This window comes from Engraulis encrasicolus, chromosome 1 (genome assembly GCF_034702125.1).
Source record: "Engraulis encrasicolus isolate BLACKSEA-1 chromosome 1, IST_EnEncr_1.0, whole genome shotgun sequence".
NCBI lineage: Eukaryota > Metazoa > Chordata > Actinopteri > Clupeiformes > Engraulidae > Engraulis > Engraulis encrasicolus.
Window position 1 is genome coordinate 34,591,205 of NC_085857.1, and position 23,851 is coordinate 34,615,055.

At 45.2% G+C, this 23,851-nt stretch overlaps 2 protein-coding genes across 7 annotated transcripts in view; both read right to left on the reverse strand.

Annotated features, from left to right (window-relative positions):
• Positions 1 to 3,260: 3,260 nt before the first annotated feature.
• LOC134450560 (zinc finger CCCH domain-containing protein 13-like) lies at positions 3,261 to 18,642 on the reverse strand. 3 transcript variants are annotated; one of them, XM_063200401.1, is made up of 5 exons: positions 18,011 to 18,641; positions 16,252 to 16,431; positions 15,668 to 15,847; positions 13,640 to 14,950; positions 3,261 to 5,379 (listed from the first exon to the last, which is right to left on the reverse strand). In XM_063200401.1, the coding sequence occupies exons 1-5, from the start codon at positions 18,224 to 18,226 to the stop codon at positions 3,898 to 3,900; spliced, it is 3,369 nt and encodes a 1,122-aa protein (XP_063056471.1). In that variant the 5' UTR covers positions 18,227 to 18,641; the 3' UTR covers positions 3,261 to 3,897. The 3 variants fall into 3 exon arrangements, with proteins under 3 accessions (XP_063056471.1, XP_063056483.1, XP_063056478.1); XM_063200413.1 differs by lacking the exon at positions 3,261 to 5,379 and adding an exon at positions 5,395 to 7,635 and having other exon boundaries at positions 18,011 to 18,642; XM_063200408.1 differs by lacking the exon at positions 3,261 to 5,379 and adding an exon at positions 8,606 to 10,023 and having other exon boundaries at positions 18,011 to 18,642.
• Positions 18,643 to 19,385: 743 nt separating this feature from the next.
• The window catches only part of scrn2 (secernin 2), a 29,005-nt gene continuing 24,539 nt past the window's right edge, over positions 19,386 to 23,851 (reverse strand). For all 4 annotated transcript variants that reach the window (XM_063200432.1, XM_063200442.1, XM_063200451.1 and 1 more), the window contains exons 7-9: positions 22,226 to 22,406; positions 21,338 to 21,508; positions 19,386 to 20,049 (exon numbers count right to left, since the gene is read on the reverse strand). In XM_063200432.1, coding sequence (XP_063056502.1) covers positions 21,356 to 21,508; positions 22,226 to 22,406 — 334 coding nt within the window. In that variant the 3' untranslated portion in view covers positions 19,386 to 20,049; positions 21,338 to 21,355. The remainder of the gene's footprint in view (positions 20,050 to 21,337; positions 21,509 to 22,225; positions 22,407 to 23,851) is intronic.

The following is a 23,851-nucleotide window of genomic DNA, read 5'->3' on the forward strand; positions in this document are numbered from 1 at the left end:
ATTAATCATATAGACATGAACACATGTTGGTTCCAGAGATAATAACCCATATTTCACACATCAGAACTATAAAATTAGTCAACTCTGGTGAAAGTTCTCAGCTGAGGGAGGACATGTCATTCAAGCTTCATCTGCAAGTCCAGTTGCTTAAAACAAAATTGCTTTGACTTGAGATGACCTGCATGAATGATAATGGTCACAGACACATCCAGTTCCCACCTCAAACCAATAAAACACACATAGTAAACTCATAAATGCTCAAATTTACTAATTATTAAACTGATTGTTATGCTTTTTCATCCAGATTGATTGATAGCAATTAAGGTACATTTTCAATGTAGCCTACGGCCTTCCAATGTCCACTGTAATGGACACATTAAATCTTTAAAATAAAAAATAAAAATTCGAAAAAAAATGTTGTCAATCTCATTTTTTGCCTTCAAACAATTGGGGAAGTAAAAAAAAAAACAAAGCTTTTTAAACTTTTCCCCCCTGGTAGTCAGGAGACTATGGGGGGGGTAGTAGGGGGTAAAGTAAAGTGTGACTGAGTGTGACAAGGGCTGTATATACTTGGCCACACAGTATCTGATTTATTATGTACAGAGGCCTACTATATATTGCTGGGGGGTCCATTGGAGCTGATTGACATAGGGCCCACAATTTTCTGCTATAGCCTACCCCTGATCAACAGCTGGCATTTCCAGCTCAGACAGACACCACACTGCTGGTTCATTTGGCCTGGTATACTGTAATAAAAGTCTAGAGTCCTCAATTTCTTACAGGGCTATCAACACGTAGGCCTATACCACTTCCTAACTTTGGTAGGCCCACGTTCTTCCCCATATTAGAATCTTAGTGTTGTATTATACATTGTGGCCACTTAGTGGCAGCACATGCACAGAGAAGAGACTTTCTGGGGACTGGAGCTGTAGCCCAAATAACCATGCAAGTCTACACTCAGGAGAGGGGAACCTATGTCTCGAGGGCCGTTTACAGCCCTTGGAAGAATTTGAAGGGGGCCCTCGAATGAAAAAGGTTCCCCACCTCTGCTCTCCATCCAGGGCCGTTTTAACACACAGGCTTGATATGGCTGCAGCCTAGGGGCCCCTACTCTGCCAGAGGAGCACTGATTAGCCAAGAGTGAGAAATGCTGGAATTGTGACTGGATGCATATTGAAAAATTAATGTGTCGTATTCAGTAGGCTACAGTTGGTAGACAAGTTATTCTTAATTCGTAGCTCATAGTTAATTATGACACTATCTAAATATGTTGTTAAATATGTCATGAAATTTGCCCTTCCGGGGGGGCCCATAGCAAGCTGCAGCCCAGGGGTCACTGCCCTGCCTACATCATTTTTACAGACCAAATGGGAAGCTGTTGTGCAGTAGAAGTGAAGTGAAAACCTGTGAAAGCCCATTGGGAAACTCAAACTCCCATTTTCATTGTGACACAGCACTCCACAGCACACAAGAGAACACTGCACACTGCATACAATGAAATTGCATTTATGCCTCACCCGTGCAAGGGGGCAGCCCTCAATGGCACCCCTAGGGAGCAGTGCGGCGGGATGGTACCATGCTCAGGGTACTTCAGTCATGGAGGAGGATGTAGGAAAGCACTGGTTGATTACTCCCCCCACCAACCCGGCGGGTCGGGAGTCGAACCAGCAACCTTTGGGTTACAAATCTGACGCCCTAACCGTTTACCCATGACTGCCCATAGAAGAGAACTCAGCAGGACATTAAAAAAGTGTGAACAATAGGAACACCTACTTTTATAGTAGGCTATAGCCTACTACCACATTAGCCTACACTACACAGAGAGACATCTGAGCTCAGATCAGCTACATCACTCTGAGTTAAACTTGGTCCTAATTTGGTATAAAATGGTACTGCCCACAAAATATGTTTAAGGTCATAGACTATATAGGTTAGTATATATTAGTATAGGTCTGTGGTTAAGGTAGTCTGCAAGAGACTACTTGCGTGACATCACATCAATACCTAAAGTTCCTTCCTTATACCCAAACAATCTCTGACATACGGACTATTTTAAAGGTGCACTATGTAATATTTTTTAGTAGTTTATTTCCAGAATTACAGCTGCTAATTCTCAAGTGTTACCTTTTTCACAAAATGTATCACCACCATAAAATTATACTTATTCATTATGATGGGAAAAATGGAACTTATCATACATGGAAAGGTGAATCTTCTCCATGTCTGCCATTTTGAGTTTCCAAAAAATAGACATTTTTAGCTGCAAAACCTACTGTACTTTGCTCATACGTGTACATATTAGTTTATTACTCATTCAATTTTCATGAAAAGATCATATTTGGCAATGTTATGGGCAGGGCAGCAGTTTCAATGAGCAGCAGAGTTACAATACCTTCTCTGGCCACAATCCTGCACAGTGCACCTTTAAATAATCAAAAAAGCAAAAGTCATACAGAAAAAAACATTACTCTTTGCTTCAGCATGAAAACAGTCTCTTTTTGTCTGCCTATTATTCTTAAAAATAATCAAAAAATAGAAGACTAGACGGTCTGCACCTGCATTGGGGTGCATTTCTTGAAACCATATTGCTAACTACATTAGCTGTGGTTTGCAATGCAATTGCCCATTGGCAACTACCCAAGTTGCTAACTGGCTAACTTCTATGCTTTTGAGAAATACACCTGACTTGGGACAGCCCATGGAATGCTTTTATGTGTGCCTTTCAGCCAGGGTAATGATGAACTATACTGACTGACACAAATTTGGAAAGTGGTTAATGATCTTTGAATATACCACTATGCAGCAGCCTTCTTAAAGAGTTTCATAATTGTATCTTATAGTGGCATTTTCCCCCTGATTCTTTATTTCTTAGAAATGTTACTGCTGCTGCACTACACTCATTTGTGTGCAGTAAAATTTGAGAAACCTCATTTAGGGAGCCCAAAAACAGGCATGTGAATGCACCACTGCATCCCCCTTTCTGACACCTATGTTTGTTTTACGTTACCTGTGGAAATGTAACAGCATTTTAGTTTCACGTAGAAACACATAAAAGAAACGCAACCGACCCAGCTGTGGCTCAATCAGCTGGGCACTCGACTGCTACACTGGCGACCCAGGTTTGATTTCGGCCCAAGGTCATTTGAGTCCTCCCCGTCTCTCTCTCCCCGTTAACTTCCTGTCTCTCTTAACTGTCCTGTCATAATAAAGGCATATAAAGCCTTTAAAAATATTGTAAAAAGACCTAGACACAGGGCAAGTATTTGTAATTAATAACATTTTAATTAAGCAACTGTTACAGTTGAGATACATACTATAACTGCTGTGCCGGGTTCTTTCACACGCTATCCCACAGGTTTAGTTTTTTTTTTTTTTTTTTCATTTTTAAAAGCTATCCTGATAATACTATTGCAGTGAACAAAATATACAACAAAAAGTAATTGTGAACAGATAGAAGAACAAGATACAATGAGTGACAAAGTACAGTATATGGAAATGAGGCAAAACAAACAAAAAAGAAAACATTTCAATCATGAAAAACATACTTAGTATACCAATAGCAGTCCTAAGTTGTCCAAAACAGATTTTTTTTTTTCCCGAAAAAAAAAATACTCTGAGTCCGAGTCTGTCGAGTCCCCCCTCCTCATCTGGGGTGTGTTACTAGAAAGCGTAGTTGTTAGAAATTAGCAACTTGAGTAGTCGTCAATAGGAGATTGCATTGCAAACCACAAAGTAGCTAAGGAAGTTAGCATTTACGGTTTCAAGAAATGTACCCGATTTGTTGTGTCCCTGCGTTCCTCGCAAGTTATCAAACACAAAAAAGTTTTTTTTCCCTACCGAAAAAAAAAAAAAAAAGGACTCCAGCACCGAGCTCCCCTGCTCATCCATGTAGGTTTGTTATAACCCTTCCCCCGGTGCGTCTGTCTTGGCCTTCACAACTCTGTTCTTCAGCCGCAGCACGATGACAGGCTTAGCTGGTGCAGGTGCAGCAGCGTCTTTGTCTGAGGAGGTGGTGGGGGCTTCGTTGGCAGGGTCCGCATTAGCGGCGGCCTCTGCCTCGGCATAGGCCTTGACCTTGTCCGCCAGGGCCTGCTCCTTCGCGGCATTCATAACCTTGGCATTAGCAACAGCCTCGGCACGGGCCCTGGCCCTGATCTTGGCCATCAACTTCCTCCGGCGGATGGCCCTGGGCTTCATGCTCAGTGTGGGCATGTCCTTGATGGTGTTTCTGGCTGCGGCCGCTTCAGCTATCGCAATCTTCTTGAGGATCGACCTCGCCTGTGTGCGCTTCCGCTGCGCAATTTTTTTCGGCGTCTTCTTGGGACAGACGATGGTGATGAGGTTACCCTGGGTTTTCCAGATGTTAGGTTGGGTTGTCGTGGAGTTGCCTTGGGGTTTCGTGGCGTTGTCTTGGGGTGTCGTGGCGTTGTCTTGGGGTGTCGTGGCGTTGCCTTGGGGTGTCGTGGCGTTGTTGTTGGTTTTCTTTTTTTTCTTTTTTTTCTTTTTGGGTGTCCTGACGTAGCCTTGGGGTGTCCTGGCGTAGCCTGTGGGCTCCGTGCCTGGGGGTGGGGGCTCGGTGACGTTGCCTGTGGGTTCCATGCCTGGGGGTGGGGGCTCCAGGGACACTTCTTGCAACGGCTTCACGAAAGGCCTCTTTTTTGAGGATTTGGGTTGTGGGAAAGGTGAGGCGAATGCCACGGGTGACCCAGAGGCGTATGCCAGGAGACCTAATATGGTGGACGGTGGAGGTCCCAGGATAGATTTATCGGGATCACCAGAGGCAACCAGGGGGACCGGCTTCAGGAAAGGCCTCTCTTTTGAGGAATTGGGTTGTGGGAAAGGTGAGGCGAGCGCCACAGGTGACCCATAGGCATACGCCGCCGACAGTTGGTATGGATCACCGTAGGAAACCGTGGGCGTGGCTAGAGGCAGACCTGTGCTGGTGGACGGTGGAGGTCCCAGGATAGAGTTATCGTGAGCGTCGTACGCCACTGCTCCAGTCCTGCCAGCCGCAGGCCAGTTCTGCATATAGGTACCATGATGCGTCCTATTGTACCAGTTGTGGTAGCTGGCGTAGTCTCCAGCTGCAGGTATCTCAGACGGTTCTTCCGGCCATTCTCTTTTGGAATGCCACCTCCTGGAGCGTTGTTGCTGTTCTTCTTCTTCTTCTTCGTCGTCATCGTCACGATGCCCTCTTTTCTTCTGGGGGTCGTGTATTTTGCTTGTGGAGTCTGGTGAGTACTGCCGCGAGCGCTCTGACGATGTGGAGTCCCTGTGCTGGTTTGGCGCCCCCTGCTGACGGCTGCTTTCCGGCTTGTCCGTTGGAAGCTTCACCCCGTAAAGCCTCTCGTGAGTGCGGCTGTTAAGGCGGTCCAGGTCCTATACAATACGACAACACAATAACAATACAATTGCGTTAAAAGGTGCACCATGTAATCTTTTTTGCCGTTCATTTCCAAAATTCCTGCTGCTCATTCACCAGTGTTACCCCTTTCATGAATACTTACCACCAACATTCAAATGTTAAGAATTTATTATGTCTGGAAAAATTGCACTTTTCATTCATGAGAAAGTGGATTTTACATTTTTAGCTGCACAACGTATTGTATTTTGGTCATACTGGTCAATTTGGCTTAAGGCAGCACAGTTTCAATTAGCAGCATAGTTCCACAACCCACTCTGGGCATCATCCTACACAGTGGAAAAAAACACCAAGACACAGAGCAAGTATTCGTAATTAATGGCATTTTAATTAAGCAACTGTTACAGTTGAGATACATATAACTGCTGTGCCTGAGGTCCGTTTCTCGATTCTTGTCATTGTTGCTAACAGTCTTAAGACCGTCTTACCGTTCCATTGGATTTAGTGGTGAGCGTCGCTGTCGAGAGAGAGTTGAGTCGCTCTTACGAAGGACTTTGCTAACGACGATAGCAAAGACGCTTTCGAGAAACGGACCCTAGGTTCTTTCACACGCTATCCCACAAGCTTAGTTTAAAAAAAAAAGCTATCCTGATAATACTATTGCAGTGAACAAAATATAAAATAAAAAGTCATTGTGAACAGATAGAAGAACAATGAGTGACAAAGTACAGTATGAAAATGAGACAAAACGAACAAACAAAAAAGAAAAAGTTTCAAATCATGTAAAACATACTTAGACGAGACCCCAATAGCAGTCCTAGTAAGTTTTCCAAAACTGAATTATTATTTTTTTTCCCTACCAAAAAAAAATACTCTGAGTCAGAGTCTGTTGAGTCCCCATCCTCCTCCTTATCTTTGGTGTGCTTCTCGAAAGCGTTGTTAGCAATTAGCAACTTGGGTAGTTGTCAATGGGAAATTGCATTGCAAACAACAAAGTAGCTAACGAAGTTAGCAATTACAGTTTCAAGAAATGCACCGATTTATTGTGTCCCTGCGTTGCTCGCAAGTTATCCAACACAATTTTTTTTTTTCCCTACAGAAAAAATACAAAATTGAGCCCTGCCCTGCTCCTCCATGTCGGTTTGTTATATCCCTTCCCCCGGTGCGTCTGTCTTGGCCTTCACAACTCCGCTCTTCAGCCGCAGCACGATGACAGGCTTAGCTGGTGCAGGTGCAGCAGGAGCAGCAGCAGCATCTTTGTCTGAGGAGGTGGTGGGGGCTTCGTTTGCGTAGGAGGTGGCGGCTGCGTTGGCAGCGTTAGCATTAGCAGCAGCCTCCGCCTGTGCACGGGCCTTGGCATTCTCCGCCACCAGGGCGTGTGCCCTCTCGGCCATGATAATGGCCATCCTCCTCCTGGACGTCATATTCATCATGTCCTTGATTTTGTTTCTGGCCGCGGTCGCGGCCGCTTCAGCTATCGAGCGCTTCCAACTCGCCTTTGTGGACTTCTGCTGCTTATATTTTTTCTCCGTCATCTTGGGACAGTCGATGGTGATGAGGTTACCCTGGGTTTTCATGATGTTAGTTTTGGTTGATGTGGAGTTGCCTTGGGGTTTTGTGACGTTGCCTTGGGGTGTCGTGACGATGCCTGTGGGTATCGTGTTTGGGGGTGGAGGCTCCAGGGACACTTCTTGCAAAGGCTTCAGGAAAGGCCTCTCTTTTGAGCATTTGGGTTGTGGGAAAGGTGAGGTGAGCGCCACGGGTGACCCATAGGCGTACGCCGCCGCCAGTTGGTATGGATCACCGTAGGCAACCGTGGGCGTGGCTAGAGGTAGACCTGTGCTGGTGGACGGTGGAGGTCCCAGGATAGAGTTATCGTGAGCGTCGTACGCCACTGCTCCAGTCCCGCCAGCCGCAGGCCAGCTCTGCATAGAGGTACCATGATGCACCCTATTGTACCAGTTGTGGTAGCTGGCGTAGTCTCCAGCTGCAGGTATCTCAGACGGTTCTTCCGGCCATTCTCTTTTGGAATGCCACCTCCTGGAGCGTTGTTGCTGTTCTTCTTCTTCTTCTTCGTCACGCTGCCCTCTTTTCTTCTGGGGGTCGTGTATTTTGCTTGTGGAGTCTGGTGAGTACTGCCGCGAGCAGTCTGACAATGCGGAGTCCCTGTGCTGGTTTGGCGCCATCTGATGACGGCTGCTTTCCGGCTCGTCTGTCGGAAACTTCACCCCGTAAAGCCTCTCGTGAGTGCGGCTGTTGAGGCGGTCCACGTCCTATACAATACGACAACACAATAACAATACAATTGCGTTAAAAGGTGCACCATGTAATCTTTTTTGCCGTTCATTTCCAAAATTCCTGCTGCTCATTCACCAGTGTTACCCCTTTCATGAATACTTACCACCAACATCCAAATGTTAAGAATTCATTATGTCTGGAAAAATTGCACTTTTCATTCACGAGAAAGTGGATCTTACATTTTTAGCTGCACAACGTATTGTATTTTGGTCATACTGGTAAATTTGGCTTAAGGCAGCACAGTTTCAATTAGCAGCATAGTTCCACAACCCACTGTGGGCATCATCCTACACAGTGGAAAAAAACACCAAGACACAGGGCAAGTATTCGTAATTAATGGCATTTTAATTAAGCAACTGTTACAGTTGAAATACATATAACTGCTGTGCCGGTTTCTTTCACACGTTATCCCACAAGCTTAGTAAAAAAGAAGCCAATGCTGATTATACTATTGCAGTAAACAAAATATACAATAAAAGTAATCGTGAACAGACAGAAGATACCGTCAGTGGCAAAGTACGGTATATGGAAATAAGACATAACAAACAAAAAAGAAAACAAAGTTTCAATCATAAAAAACATACATAGACATGGCCCTGCTGTGGCCTAATGGTAGGGCACTGGGTTACTACACCGGCGACTAAGCTTCGATTCCGACCCAGGTCATTTGCCGATCTTCCCCCATCTCTCACTCTCCCACTCGCCTCCTGTTACCATCTTCAACTGTCTTATTGAATAAGGGCAAAAACACCCTTTTAAAAATAAAAGATTAAAAAAAAAATATATATATATATATATATATACTGTGTATAATATATAAACATAGTTAAACGTGACCCCAATAGCTGTCCACGTTCTGTTTTCCAAAACTTATTTTTTTCCCTACCCCCCAAAAAATTACTCTGAATCCGAGTCTGTCGAGTCCCCCTCCTCCTCCTTATCCACTTTCTTGTGTCCCTGCGCTCCTCGCAGGTTATCCAACGCACAAATATTTTTTTCTGTACGGAGAGGCCGTCAAGCCCCCCTGGCTCGTCCGTGTCGGTTTGTTATGTCCCTGCGCCCGCCGCGTCTGTCTTGGCCTTCAGAACTCCGCTCTTCAGGCGCAGCACGATGACAGGCTTAGCTGGTGCAGGTGCAGCAGCGTCTTTGTCTGAGGAGGTGGTGGGGGCTCCGTTTGCGGAGGGGGTGGGGGCTTCGTTGGCAGGGTCCGCATTAGCGGCGGCCTCCGCTTCGGCATAGGCCTTGACCTTGTCCGCCAGGGCCTGCTCCTTTGCGGCATCCATAACCCCGGCCGTGATGCTACTCCTGTCCTCCTCCTGTTTTTGCTTTGCCTGTTTAGGACAGGAGATGGCGATGAGGTTGTCCCAGATGCTAGGTTCGGTTGGCTTCGTGACGTTGCCTGGGGGCTTCGTGACGTTGCCTGGGGGCTTCGTGCCTGGGGAACTCATGCCAGGGGGTTCCGTGCCTGACGGTTCTGTGCCCGGGGGTGGGGGCTCGGTGACGGCGCGAGGGGGTTTCGTGCCTGGGGGTGGGGGCTCGGTGACGGTGCGAGGGGGCTCCGTGCCTGGGGGTGGGGGCTCGGTGATGGTGCGAGGGGGTTTCGTGCCTGGGGGTGGGGGCTCGGTGACGGTGCCTGGGGGTTTCGTGTCAGAGGGTGGGGGCTCCAGCAGGGACACATCTTGCAACGGCTTCAGGAAAGACCCATGGGCGTATGCCGCCGCCAGCTGGTATGGATCACCGTAGGCCCCCCTGGCCGTGGCTAGAGGCAGACCTGAGCTGGTTGATGGTAGGGATCCCAGGACAGGGTTACCGTAAGCGCCGTACGCCACGGCTCCAGTCCAGCCAGCCGCAGCCAAGCTCTGCATATAGTTACTGTAATGCGCACTGTGGTACCAGTTGTGGTAGCTGGCGTAGTCTGCAGCTGCCGGTATGTCAGACAGTACTTCCGGCCAATCTCTTTTGGAATGCCGCCTCCTGGAGCGTTGACGCTGCTTTTGTCGTTCTTCGTCATCGTCACGGTGCCGTCTGTTCTTCTTCTGGCGGTCATGTGTTTTACTTTTGGAATGCCGCCTACTGGAGCGTTGTTGTGGTTGTGGTTGTGGTTGTGATTGTGGTCGTGGTCGTTGTTTTTCTTCTTTTTGTTGTTCTTCTTCGTCATCGTCACGGTGTCGGCTGTTCTTCCTCTGGGAGTTGTGCGTTTTGCTGGTAGAGTCTGGGGAGTACTGCAGGGAGCGCTCTGACGATGTGGAGTCCCGGTGCTGTTTTGGTACCCCCTGCTGCTCCTGGCTGTGTTCCGGCTCGTCTGTCGGAAACTTCACGCCGTAAAGCCTCTCCTGAGTGCGGCTGTTGAGGCGGTCCACCTCCTATACAATCCGACAACACAATAACAATACAATTGTGTCAAAGGTGCACCATATAATATTTTTTAGGAGTGTCTTTCCAGCATTCCTGCTGCCCGTTCATTACACTGCATTCCAAATTGTTACGCAAATGATATTTTTTGCAGATTTCCCCAAATAATCAATATAAATGACAGTCATCATAATTTTCAAGTCATCAGCCATTAGAGTACAATTAAAAAGTTTTTGAATGAACCTTCCAATGGTATTCTATATTCTAACTCACCAGACATAAAACCCCATTGAAAATGAATGGGATGTTATGTCTGGTGAGCAGTGTTGCCAAGTCCGCTTATTATACGCGACTTTGGGCTTCTTTTTTTGAGCAGTCGCTTTTAATTTTGTAAAGTCGCGGGTTGCGGTTTTTTTGGGCTTGTTCTTTTCAAGGTTGGGCTTGCTGTTTTCTCCTGCTCTGGTGGTGATTTGAATGTGTTTCTCAATGGCAACTCGTTTTTTCTCACTCATCCTTACAAGTGACCCTGCTACAATATTGTTAACTCCCACTTTCTGTGGTCACTTGTGGGGATTTTAGCAGCCACGCAGATCCCCGTAAAGAGCAAGGTCTTCCCTGACCAGGCACGCGACTGACAACCAACCCTTTCTGTCGCTTCTTTTGGGCTTGTTTTCACGACGCCCCTCAGTCGCTTCTTTTGGGCTTGTTTTTAGGGCGTCAGCCGCTTATTTGTCGTAGAAAATCTGGCAACACTGCTGGTGAGTTAGAATATCGATACCACCAAGGCACCTAAACGCGGCATGGAAATCTACGGGTATATTGAAGAGTGAAGTGTGGGTCCCCGGATCAAACAAACAAAAACAGCTGACAGCAAAGCATGAAGGATATCTGGGCTTCCATAACTCTATGCAATGCCACTGCCATAGACTTCAATGTTAAACGCAGCAATTTTGGAACAGAGCATTTTACGTTTTTTTTTTAATCATTGTTTAAAAAAATACCGTTATCATTGGAAGGTTGATTCAAAAACGTTTTAATTGTACTCTAATGGCTGATGACTTGAAAATTATGATGACTGTCATATTGATTATTTGGGGAAATCAGTAAAAAAAAAAAAAATTGCGTAATAATTTGGAAAGCAGTGTATGTTACCCTTTTTATGAATACTTACCGACACCATCCAAGTTCTTGCATCCATGATGACTGAAAAAATTGCACTTTTCATACATGAAAAAATACATCTTACATTTTTAGTGGCACAACTTACTGTACTTTGGTCATACTGGTAAATATTAGTTTATTATTTAGTAAATATATTTATGTAAAGATCAAATCTGGCGATAGGCTGCTGTTTCAATGAGCAGCATTGTTGCAATACACACTCTGGCCACCGTCCTACGCAGTGCACCTTCAAATATGGAAGTTATTATAACATAAATATTATCAAATGTAAATACGGTCTCAGAGCAGGTGGTGATGTTTTGCACGGGTGCAAGGTCGACTATTAACAGGCATACAGACATTGTGCAATTGAAGTGTTCAAAAACCCAGTAAATGTGTCTCACATAAGTTTACAAAAAGGCTGTTTTTCTACATATGTAGTACCCCTAAAAATCAGCCCATCTTTTCTTTGGACTTGACTTGCAGCACATGATAATCAGGGCCTAACACTAACACTCGCCAGGTAGCCAAATTCGGGTGAATTTCTGCGTTGGCTAGTAGATACCGAAGGTTCACTAGCCATAGAGCTCGAAAGTCCCGCCCCTTAGTTCCGCGTTTCACGGGACCTAAGCTGACCATCTAACAACATGGTAGCCAGTAAATATCTTCTGATCTCAGTCATAATATGCGCTGGGCTACAAATATGCTGTTTAAGAGGCTAGATAAAGATTATTCATGCAGAAGTATCAATGTTTTGTTCCGAGGCCGTCGGCATGAAAAATGTGAAGAAACACAGCTTTCTAAAAAGTTTGGGGGTTCGTACGAAAAATTAAGCAAGAATATAAGAAACAACATATATGGAGCCCGTGGCACAACTCGAAGGGGATCGAAATATCATTTTAATACTGCCATTGGATTACATGCTACGATTTTCGGCTAAAAACGCCGTTGAGGTCCCATGAGATTGAGGGAAGTGACGTCACTTTCGAGCTCTATTCTGGTGGGTCCGTTACTATTCTGAATGATGAGGCACCAAATTTTGTAGTATTTTTCTTCGGACCGTCTTTGCTACAAAAGCAATACAATGCGATTTTGCGAGCCTACAATGCCCATGAAGCACCTGTGTCACGTGTCACCTGTGTCTCACGCAGAGTGAGTCTCTGTGTCTCTGATAGAGCTAGTCTTGCGAAGAGGAGTGACAGCGAGCTACCGGCACATCAGCGTGCGTTTGGAAATGTCACTGGATACCGTCACCTGAAAATAAAGTGGCGAAGTTCATCTCAACTGACCTGTTTTGCGATCTGTCATTAATACAATACTTAGTAGTGGTGGACATTAAAATGACCAAAGCGAAAGGAAAACACGTCAGTCTGTCTTACTCTTGTGAAAGTCTCGAGACTGATTAGCGCAGTGATAAGACAAGGACACATGCAGCATTATGTTCGGTTTAAATTATTTTCTGATTTGCCTGTATGTCTTCATACCTTAATATTCATCCATGTTTCTTGTGCTGTTGTTCCCGACTGTCAAACCGGGCTTAAAAATGCGCAGTAGTAGCCTTCCAGACTGCACAAAAGCATATCCCATGCCATGTCCCTTCGCAGGTGCCCGTCTCGCCTTGCGCCCGTTTGTATTTTAAACAACTCACTATTAAACGGAATGAAAGGAAGTCGTAGCCCCTTCTGTAGCCTAGTTACCGCATCTGTGTGTGCTTTCAAGTGAATAGGCCTACTTTTATAAGCAAATATTTCAGAAGAGGTGTTATTCCACATCCATGACCGAGGACAGGCGAACTTGGCAATGACTTTGCGCTATCTACTTTGCGCATCAATTTGGTCGGCGACCTCCACAGATAGGCCTATATAATATGAAGAAGTCCTTGCAGATTAAAAACGAAAATATTTTGCTCTTGTGTAGCTTACATTTGTGCCCTTCCACAACACTGTGCTTGGTGTTTCTGCATGGTAAATATACTATAGGCTATGCCATTCCTCAGATCAGTAAATCAGTTCTTTCCATAGTATGCATGCATGCATGGACCAGTTAATAGGCCTAACAGTTCTAATTATTAGGCCCTATATTATATTATATTATATTATATTATATTATATTATATTATATTATATTATATTATCCAACATTACATTATTAGGGCCTACAGCCTATTATATAATTCATTAAAGCTGCTATGATGGTTAAGAAAATTATGGCTAGTGAAAAGGCCCAATGGCTAGTGAGTCAGGAAAACCACCAGCCAAAATGGGTGGTAAGCGAAAAAGTTAGTGTCAAGCACTGATGATAATACCATTTAAATGCCTTTTGGAGTGAGATTACACAGGGAGAAAAACTGAAAAATGATTTTTTTTGGTAATGGCTTTTAAAGGGTTTGTATCTGAACTCTTCAATTCATACATAGTTTGGACTAAATTACAAATGGCTGAATGAAAGAATAAAAGACATAAGAACCTCCATGCCCAGGTCCAGTCCAACCGTCTGGAGGAGAGATTGGATCCTTGCAAATTGTTCCTCCTTCTCCTTTCTCCTTTGCAGTTCCTCTTTGGACAGGACTGGAGATCTGGTCCTGCTTTTGCGATCTCTCGAGTGTCCTCGTCTCCCTGGGCTCGAGGATTCCCGTCTGGGTTCTCTTGAGTTCCTGTTTTCGCGGTTTTGGCTCCCGTCTCCGCTAGTTCTGTCCTGTTCCCAGTTGTCGGTCTTTAGCCTCTTGCGATGGTCGTCGTGTTCTCTCGAGTCCAACTTCTCTGGTTCGCTTGTTCTCTTGCCTCCCTCTTTTGTATCCAACCTCTGTTCTATTGAATTCCTGTCTCTGTCTCTTGACTCTCTTGAACCCACCCTCTGATCTCTCACCACACTGTCTGTCTCTTTTGAACCGAACCGCTGGTCTCTTGAATTCCTGTCCCTATCTCTCGAGTCGATGCTCCTCTTGCGTTCGCTCGAGTTCCCACCCCTCTCTGTGTCTCGTAGATCCTGGCTCCACTCTTGCTCTCTTGACTTCCAAGCACTGGAGCTTTCTCTTGAATCCCACGCTTCCCTCTGCCTTGTGTCCACGTACTGTCGTTCTCTGTCTCTCGAGTCCCAATTGCGGTCTCTATCTCTCGAGTCCCAATTGCGGTCTCTATCTCTCGAATCCCAATTGGGGTCTCTATCTCTCGAATCCCAATTGGGGTCTCTATCTCTCGAATCCCAATTGCGCTCTCTTTCTCTGGAGTCCCAATTGCGGTCTCTGTCTCTCGAGTCAAAATGTCGATCTCCACCTCGGCCTCTGTCTCTAGAGTCAAAATACCGTTCTCTTTCCCTCGAGTCGAAATGGCGGTCTCTATCCCTCGAGTCCAAATACCGTTCTCTGTCCCACTCTCTCTCTCGGTCTCTGGGATCCAAATGGCGGTCTCCATCTTGGCTTCTACCTTGCGAGTCCCAATGTCTTTCTCTTTCTCCTTCTCTGGAGTCCCTTCTGTCGCCCCAGCCGTCTGAGCCAAGGTTCTGACGCCCCTGTCTCCAGTCGCTTCTCTCGCCGCGTTCGCTCCTCTCTCGGTCCTCGGGGTATCTGTCGTTGTCCCGCGACCACCTGTCCCCATCTCTGGGGTCCCTGCCGTGGTCTCTGGATTTCGTGGCCCTGGCCATCTCCGAGAGCTTGTCCTCATCCACGCCCCTGTTGAGGATGCTGAGGAAGCGGTCGAAGCCTCTGACAGGAGACTCCCTCTTGGGCGCTGCTGGTTTAGACCGATACATGCTGAAGAAGTCCATCTGGTCGCCCGGGCTCTGGAGGGGGAAAGAGTAAAAAAAAAACGTTCACGATCAGTAAAGATGATGTAAAATAACATTAATTGTCATTTCTTTTACTTTTTTCCCACTGATTTATTCACGGTTAAGTTACAGTGTGTGTGTGTATTTGTTTGTTTCTGTGTGAATGTCTGTGTGAGCAGGTGTTCATGTTATACTTCCTTCTTTTATTGTATACAGACTAGCTATTCCAAGCTATTCCAACTGCAGGGGACCATTGTACGTTTGGTGCAGATTGTTAACTGTTAAATGTCATTCAGCTTAATTAAACATCTTCCTCCCATAGGATCTAACGTAAATATTTCCAACATTTCAACATGGCGGCACCTTTGCGACGTGATGAAGCCAATGATGAAGCCAATTGGAGCCAATTTTTGGATTGGAGCCAATTTTGGTCCCCTAGGTAGAGGAAATTCTTTCTCTGCATTTATCCCATTTGGACTAGTGCATCACATTGAAGTACACACACTAGTCCGTAGCAGTGGGCTGCCTGCTGAGCGGCGCCCGGGGAGCAATGTGGGGGTTAGGTGCCTTGCTCAAGGGCACTTCAGCCGTGGTTCGGTTGGGCACTGAACCGGGAACCCTTGGGTTGCCAACCCAGTGCTCTAACCACTGAGCCACGGCTGACCCAACGTGATAATGACGTGATAATGACGACACGCACACTTATTGAATACACCCACTCAAACAACTAACCTTGCCATCTGGGGATGGCAGAGCGCGCTCTGATCGATGCTGCCATGTCTTTGCTCCAGCTTCATCTCGTCTTGTCGTAGCGTGTCTGGTGTCGTCGGATTCGACGAAAGCTCTTTGGGAGGATTGTTCACTTCTCCTCTCAGGTCTTTTCATACATGACGCTGGAGCAGCATCTGGGTCCTAAACACAGAAATGAAAAAGCTAATTTTATGTTTTCAAACATTACATTCCATTAGGCAGATGCTTTTATCCAAATGCACATTCAAACCTCTGTAAAATAGTGCTAAATGTATTCCTGAGGGTCTAAGCTTTCCATGATATATAATGTTCCTGGGTTTATTACACCACCTGGATTACAAACAATTGCGGAATGAAGATCAAGTCGAAGTTAAAAGTCATTGGATCCGGTACAGGGCCCTCCGAAGCTTAAGAGGTTAACTGTTAAATGTCATTCAGCTAAATTAAACATCTTCCTCCCATAGGATCTAACGTAAATATTTCCCACATTTCAACATAGCGGCAACTTTGCGACGCGATAATGACGACACGCACACTTTTTGAATACACCCACTCAAACAACTAACCTTGCCATCTGGGAATGGCAGAGCGCGCTCTGATCGATGCTGCCATGTCTTTGCTCCAGCTTCATCTCGTCTTGTCGTAACGTCTCTGGTGTCGTCGGATTCGACGAAAGGTCTTTGGGAGGATTGTTCACTTCTCCTCTCAGGTCTTTTCATACATGACTTTAGAGCAGCATCGGGGTGCTAAACACAGGAATAAAAAAAAAAAAACATAAGTCATAAATTTGAATAACATAGGAAAGACGAGTACTGCTGTTGCTTGGGGGGGCTCGGAAGCATCCAGACCCTCTATAACAATAGAGAATATTATTACGTAATATTAAGATCATTGCCAAAATTTGTGCTGCCCATTTACAAACCACCCCATCAATTTCAAATACCCAATACGTCCAAAAATGGGCAGATCGGGGCAGAGGGCTCAGGTGGGTTACTCACGACATGTCAAGCTTTTCCATGACATTCCAATACTGTATTTTGAAAAGGGTAAATAAACTGAATTGCATTTCATATAGTGCACAATTTTCCACTTGGTTGAGCACTTAACTTACATGTATACCTCACATCCACCCATTCATTACATTACATTACATTGCACTTAGCTGACGCTTTCATTTATTCAAAGCGACTTACAGTTATTACTTATACTACTTATACTTATACTACTTATTACTTATACAGTATTGGTTACAGTCCCTGGAGCAATGTGGGGTTAGGTGCCTTTGCTCAAGGGCACTTCAGCCATGGATGGAGATGTAGGGAGAGGTTAAGGGGGATTCGAACCTGCAACCCCTAGACTCTCTAACCACTAGGACACGGCTGCCATTCACACTCACATACACACACCAGTGGCCGTGGCTCATGGACACATCAGTGGGGTCAGGGGGAGCGGGGCGTGGACCCACAACCTTCTGGCCCAGGTCAATTAGGTCAACCAATAAAAAGTGACAGAGTGGGGATGCCGGCAATGACCGGTATATCAAGTCAATTTAATTAGGTGAGCTACCGGTATATCAGATCAATTTAATTAGGTGAGCTCAGTCAGGATGTTGGGTATGTGAGAGGTCAAAAGCTCAGAAAGAAATCAGGGTTGAAAAGCGACACCGCAGTTCTGTATCCATTATCATTGGAAGCCAAGGCTATATCTTCAGGGGTTGTGTGTAGCCCAGAGTTTATTGGCGTGAATGTGAATGTACCTCATTAATTAATCTGTGCACATAGGTTACCGTAACATTTAACCTGTGCACACACTGTCTATTTAGACTGTGAAGTAGTGGAGGATTGTATCTTTTGCAGTGGTGAGTGATTATTGTCAAAAGCTGTATCAAAGCTATAGAATATGTATGACAGATAAAGCTATAGAGCAGTGATTCTCAAAGTGTGGTCCGGGGACCACTAGTGGTCCGCGACAGAGCTCAGGTGGTCCTCAAAGGGATTTCTACTTTTCCAAGATAAGCAAGCTGAAGGCTATATTTGTAACATTATTACAAAGCCAAACATGTCTGAAATCATATTTTTACCACAATAAGGCATGTAAATGTGAATAAAAAGTAAGTGATCTGCATCAAAAACTAACAGTGTCGAATAGTACCCGCCGTCAACTGTCAATTCAGTTAATAGGTGGCCCCTGAACATTTTTTGGGGGACAAAATGGTCCCCGGTCTGAAAAAGTTTGAGAATCACTGCTATAGAGAGTATGTAATTAGGGTAGGAAATGTAATTGTGTGTGGATGGAGCTAATATGATGATGGCAGGGCAGGCCTACCTCTTCGCCGTACAAAGGCCGCTGAGGTACAGTTTTCTTCGAAGCGATGGCCGCTTTTTTGCTTGCAATCTGCTTCTCGATCAACTCCAGTTCTCTTCGTTTCCTCAACAGCTCGGCATCCTCCACACAATCAAGTGGCTGGTAAGGACTTCCATCCTCGTCCTCGTCGTAAGCCTGGCCACTTTCAGGTGTCCAGTCATATTTTTCGGTCTCCATTGAGGCCGCGTAATTGACGTCTGGTTGTGTGGAAAAAAGTCACTTGGAATCGTGACCTTTAACCTCAAACCCGTTAAGGGTTATGGACCAAGGCTCTTTGTATTTATTTACTAGATGCCGCAACGACGATCCTGTATAAAATATGCAATTAAATGTGTGGGCGCCTTTGCATTTCCCTTGATGGCAGATAGCCTACCAACAGGCCTCGCTGCAACTGCAGACCAAAGCGGCTAATAACAAAGATGGCCTGCGAAAAAAAGAGCATGCGACATTCGGTTGCATAACTCAAAACCAAAGATAAAGTGTGTACACTCTATCAATGTACGCACTATTTAAAGCTTTCCCAAATCTAAACGATAAAGGTAATCCGAAGTCTGCTGTCTGTTGTTTTCTTCCTGTTTCTGTGGTAAAGATACTCGACGTTTGCTACATTCTAACCACTACTGACACCCCGTGGCTGGAGGAAGAAATGTCCACAAAAAGCTGGTGGGCATTCTTTGATGAGGCCATTAAAACTTATTCTTATCAATGAAAAAAACTAAAGTGTGCTTTTGAGCATTCCAGGACACCTGTGTAATTGGGTGATTTCTAATAACCTTTAACTTCTATACTGACCCTGTGCATAGACCTTGCGCCACTATGTTCATTCATGCACCATAGGCTATGTTTGTTTATAATGGACTCCCTGGAAGAAAAGGTTTCATACCTCAATGGAACCTTTCTGGTTAAATGAAGGTCAAGCAAAAAAATGTTTTTTAAAAATAATCATAATTAGGCATATAGGGCTGGCTCCTATTCTACAGTTTGCTGTAGGTCCCCACAGAGGGCAAATTTCTAAACAAAATTGCATAGGCTGTGTCATAATTCCAAATCAAGAGGAGCATTGAGATTTCAAACTCTACCTGACACAGTAGACTAAGTTATCAATGCAGTATCTTGTCACATTTCTCCATTTATGTCGATTTTTGCCTCCTTTAGCCAACTGGGGGCCCTCTGGCAGGTTGGGGCCCTAGGCTACAGCCATATCTAACCTGTGCATTAATCCACCCCTGACTGCATTAGTCATTATAACAGGAACGTGTGATTACAATGAGTGCAACTTTACCACTCATAATTGAAAAAAGAAATCACAAACAACACAGAGTATTCACAAGAATAACACAATTTGTTTTGGTATCCAGACCGTAAACTTTATTACTCGTACCAACAGAACTCACACAAAAAAGGGAATTTTGCATCTTCCACACTTGCAGCAACGACAAGCAAACATGGCTTAAAATGGCGTCACACAGCTCTACTTTCACTCTGCTGGCACACAACATGACAACGACACAATCTCACTAATGTAGTGCACTGGTGTACTGGAATACCCCCCCCCCTCCCTCAACTCCACCCCACACCCCCCTCACAGTCAATCTTGCAGTGTTAATTCAATACTGAGTCGTAGACAGTAGGACCAACACTAACAGCATTGAATTTGACTCCCAAGGTGTTAAGTTAACACTGCAAAATGTGCTGTGCCCTAAGCCCCCCCCCCCCCCTCTCCCCACCCTCATTGCATGGCCATCCTGTCATAGTGACAGACAGACAGTGTGCTGTGCGCTCCCATCGAAAAATGACTACGGACAGACAGACAGACAGACAGACAGACGTTCAAGCGTTTAATGAATGCGTGGCGTGGCAGCGTCATGGGGCTAGTTGTGATACAGGGTAAAGGGACCAATGACAGGAATGCTCGTTCAGGAGTCACGGACGACAATGACCACCCGCTTAGGGGCTCATCCATCAGCAGGCTTTTTTTGCTCGTCCGTGTCGTCATGGAGCTGGGGGAAAGAAAAAGAAAAGAAAAAGTCTTTTTAAAAAGTGTAATAATAATAATCACTTGGACACTAACACATGGCATGTGGCTGCCCTTATTGGGGCACTAAGATTCAAGTCTAGCCTGGGTCATATCACAACCCTTATAGTTTTATACAGGGTTAAGACAAAATAATGGAAACACCTGTGATACAAGTGTGGAAAGCTTCATAGCTCAAGTGGAACAGCCGGAACGACCAATCTTCATTAATTGCACATTGCACCAGTACATTTTGAGCAAAACTGTGCTCTGCGCTGCTAATTGAACCTTCACACTTCACCTTACTGGTACAATGTGCAATGAATGGAGATTGGCCAACAGGCTGGTCCACTTGAGCCATGAAACTTTCCACACTAAAATGACAGGTGTTTACATTACTTTGTCTAACCCCTGTAAGTCACCACTCCTTTCCCACTCATGTCATGTCCCACTCTCCACTGTTCTATCATAATAAAGCCCCCTCAGACACACACCAAATAAAACTTAAAAAAATGTCAGGTAGGGCAGGTAGGGCAACCGGGACATCATCTTCTTAAAGTGCATCTTCGGTCAATTTCGGGGGGGCTCAGATGGTAGCATGTCATTTTTCCGACACCCCTTTGGTCCGATTCGTCAATATTCTGATAATGTCCCATTAATCCTACAGCCCACTAATTCGAAATAATGAAATGAAACTCTTTGCTCCGACAGCTCAATGTTACGACCAATGGCTGTTTGGGGTTGGTCATCATTCCAGGTCGTATGTCCTGCTTTTCCCGGTGCCAAGTAGAACTAGACTTCAGCTGCATGCGCTGCGACGAGCACATAGATGCCGTCTGAGTCGGTCTTGCTGTGCCCTTACCAAAACCTCCCCTAAACATAACCTGTCATTAATGCAATGTTGCCAAGTTTTACAATTGTGCCCTACCCAAAACCATTCCTAACCCTAACCTGTCAGTAGGCTATTGCAATGTTTTTGAGTTTTAAATTTGTGCCTTGACCAAAACTTTCCCTAAACCTAACCTGTCACAGACAGCAGCATGACCACTGCGTAGGCTTCAGAGATGACGGTGATCTAAAGCAGCTTTTGGTCGGAACATTGGACTGTCGGGACAAAGGGTTTCATTTAATTGGTAAAAAGTTATCTGAGACTAAGTGCTGTAGGATCAATGGGAAATGTTCGGAACATTGACGCATCGGACCAATGGGGCGTCGGAAAAATGAGCGGACCCCGCTCAGATGCAGCACAAGGAGAGGTGGCCATTTTGCATTACCTGTCAGTGTCTGCTCCCTCACTGGTAGAACTTTAGCTCTGTGTCCACGCAGTCGAAGAAGAGGTCCCCAAGCTCCTCGCCGGGGATCTCCCCTTTCAGCATGGCGTCGATGTCCATCAGACACTGGCTCTCCAGGTAGCGCAGCGTCTCCTGCAGGATGGCACCGGCATCCTGGCAACAGAAGACAACACATTTCACGAAACCGAAGTTGCTAATTACGTTATCTACTTTGCTGTTTGCAATGCAATTTCCCATTGCCAATTATCCAAGTTGCTAACTGGCTAAGAACTATGCTTTTGAGAAACGCACCCTAGAAGAGCAGAGGACTGGTAATTGAAGAGATATCTCAAAGGCCTTGAGGGAGCTCAAAAAAGACATCAGGTCATTAGACGTTCTCTTACAGAAAACATTTTAGAAAAGAAAGCACAATTATGTGTCAGGTAGCTAATTGCAAATACTGGTTATCCCCTAGAGAGAATCGCACCGGTTTCCCGGAAACAGAAAGCAGAGGGGGTGCCAGTCAAGCATTTTCCTTCCATGCTTTCCTTTGGCCTCCGCCACATCGTGAGAAGGCTCGACGTCATCTATGGTGGAGTGGAGTATGATGGAGTTTTTTTTCCGTATCTTGCAAAAACAATAAGAAAGCCCCCTTATAGGTCTTGATATATTAAACACCCATGAATGGAATTGGGTTGAAAATAATAATTGTCTCGTCTACCATGCGGCTGACCCGGGTTCGATTCCCGGCCTGGGTCCTTTGCCAGCCCTTCCCCGTCTCTCTCTCCCCACTCGCTTCCTGTCACCACCTTCACTGTCCTGTCACAAGGTCAAAACGGACCAAAAAAAGAGGGAAAAAATACTTATTAGTTTGTTTCTTTGTCTACCCACCGGGTTCTTTTCGATCAGGTTCATCGCTTCTTGGTGGGCCTTGTAGAGGTCGTGCTGTCGGTCCACTTTGCTCTGGAAGCGAGGCTGTTGCTTCACGGGGTCAGCGGATCCGTACTGGGGGGACATGACCCTGTTGACCGGGATCATCATCTCCGAGAAGATGAAAGGCTTAAAGACAGACCTGTGGGCAAAGAGTCGAAAGGGAACACATGCGTATAAACAAATGGTCACACTCTGTTGGCGGATTTCAAAAGGAACGCTAGTTATATTGAAGAACATATAGCACTTCTATACACTATATCAACCTCTTTCTACAGAGCCCCTATTGCAAGGTTGCTGTTACGAACATGGTAATGACCAAGCCTTAACCCATTTTAGCCTAAGCCCTTTTGGGAAAAGGTGCCCTCTCCTTATTAAAATCTAAATATCTCAGCCCCTGAAGCACATAAAAACATTAAATAAGTTGCATTGAACAACTAGAACCTTCCTTTTGCACTAGAATGTGTTCATTCAGCTCTAACATACCCAAATTTTTAATAAAACAGGTCAAATCCCAAGAACCTTAATTCAGCGTATATGTCGCTCCGGGACACAATGGGTTAATCTGTTGGCCAAAACAAAGGATCCAAAAGGAACATTCATTATTTTGAAGACAATATAGCACTGTTGGAACACTTGTAATGTTGACCACTTTCTGCAGAGCACCTTTTACTTGCGACGTGCAGTAATGACATACCAGGAGTGCATTTCTAGAAAGTGTAGTTGTTAGCAGTTAGCAACTTCGGTAGTTGCCAATGGGAAATTGCATTGCAGCCAACAAAGTAGCTAACACAGTTAGCAACCACGCTTTCCAGAAATTCACCCCAGTGTTGCTATGATGCAGTTCGAGTTGTTGTTTTTTTTCCAGCAAAGAGTGAATAGGCCCGTCGAACTACCCACATCATCATAATGTTTGACAGACGTGCGTCTATGAGGAAACCCCAAACATTTTAAGGAGTGAAAATGTTAAAACTAAAGCATCGTAGCTTGGGGGCACTGTTGTGTGAGAAACCCAGACAGACATCTTTATCCCCCACATCTCTGCGTAGGGCCCAGGGCTAAGAAACCATCTGAACGACCTCAAACCCAGGGTTTCCCCCAGCACTTTATTGCTAAGGCGGCCACCTTGACAAGAAACACCTACCACCTTGACTAGGTCCCCTGAGAAGATAAAGATTTCATGTTGTGAATGTAATTTCTAAAGTTGCTTAACCAGAAAATATATACTTTTAACGCCCCACCACCTTGTCTAACAAAAATTCTGTGGGAAACACTGCTCAAACCTCCCGTCATATCGGCCACCTAAAGCTATGACTGCTGCTCAATCCACCCTGTGGGCCCAAAAGTCATACATACTGGTAAATGGTGAATGGACTGCATTCAAATATTGCGCCTCTGCACTCTTTTGAGCACTCAAAGCGCTTTACGTTGTACAGCTCCAGGCCTTTTTATTAGAATACCATGAAAAAGTTGATTTATTTCCATAATTCCATCAATAATGTTAAACTGTCATGGATTGTAGATTCATGGCCCAGTTTTTTTTAACTATTCCAATCATTATTTTTTTTCTTTTTATATACGTTGGCC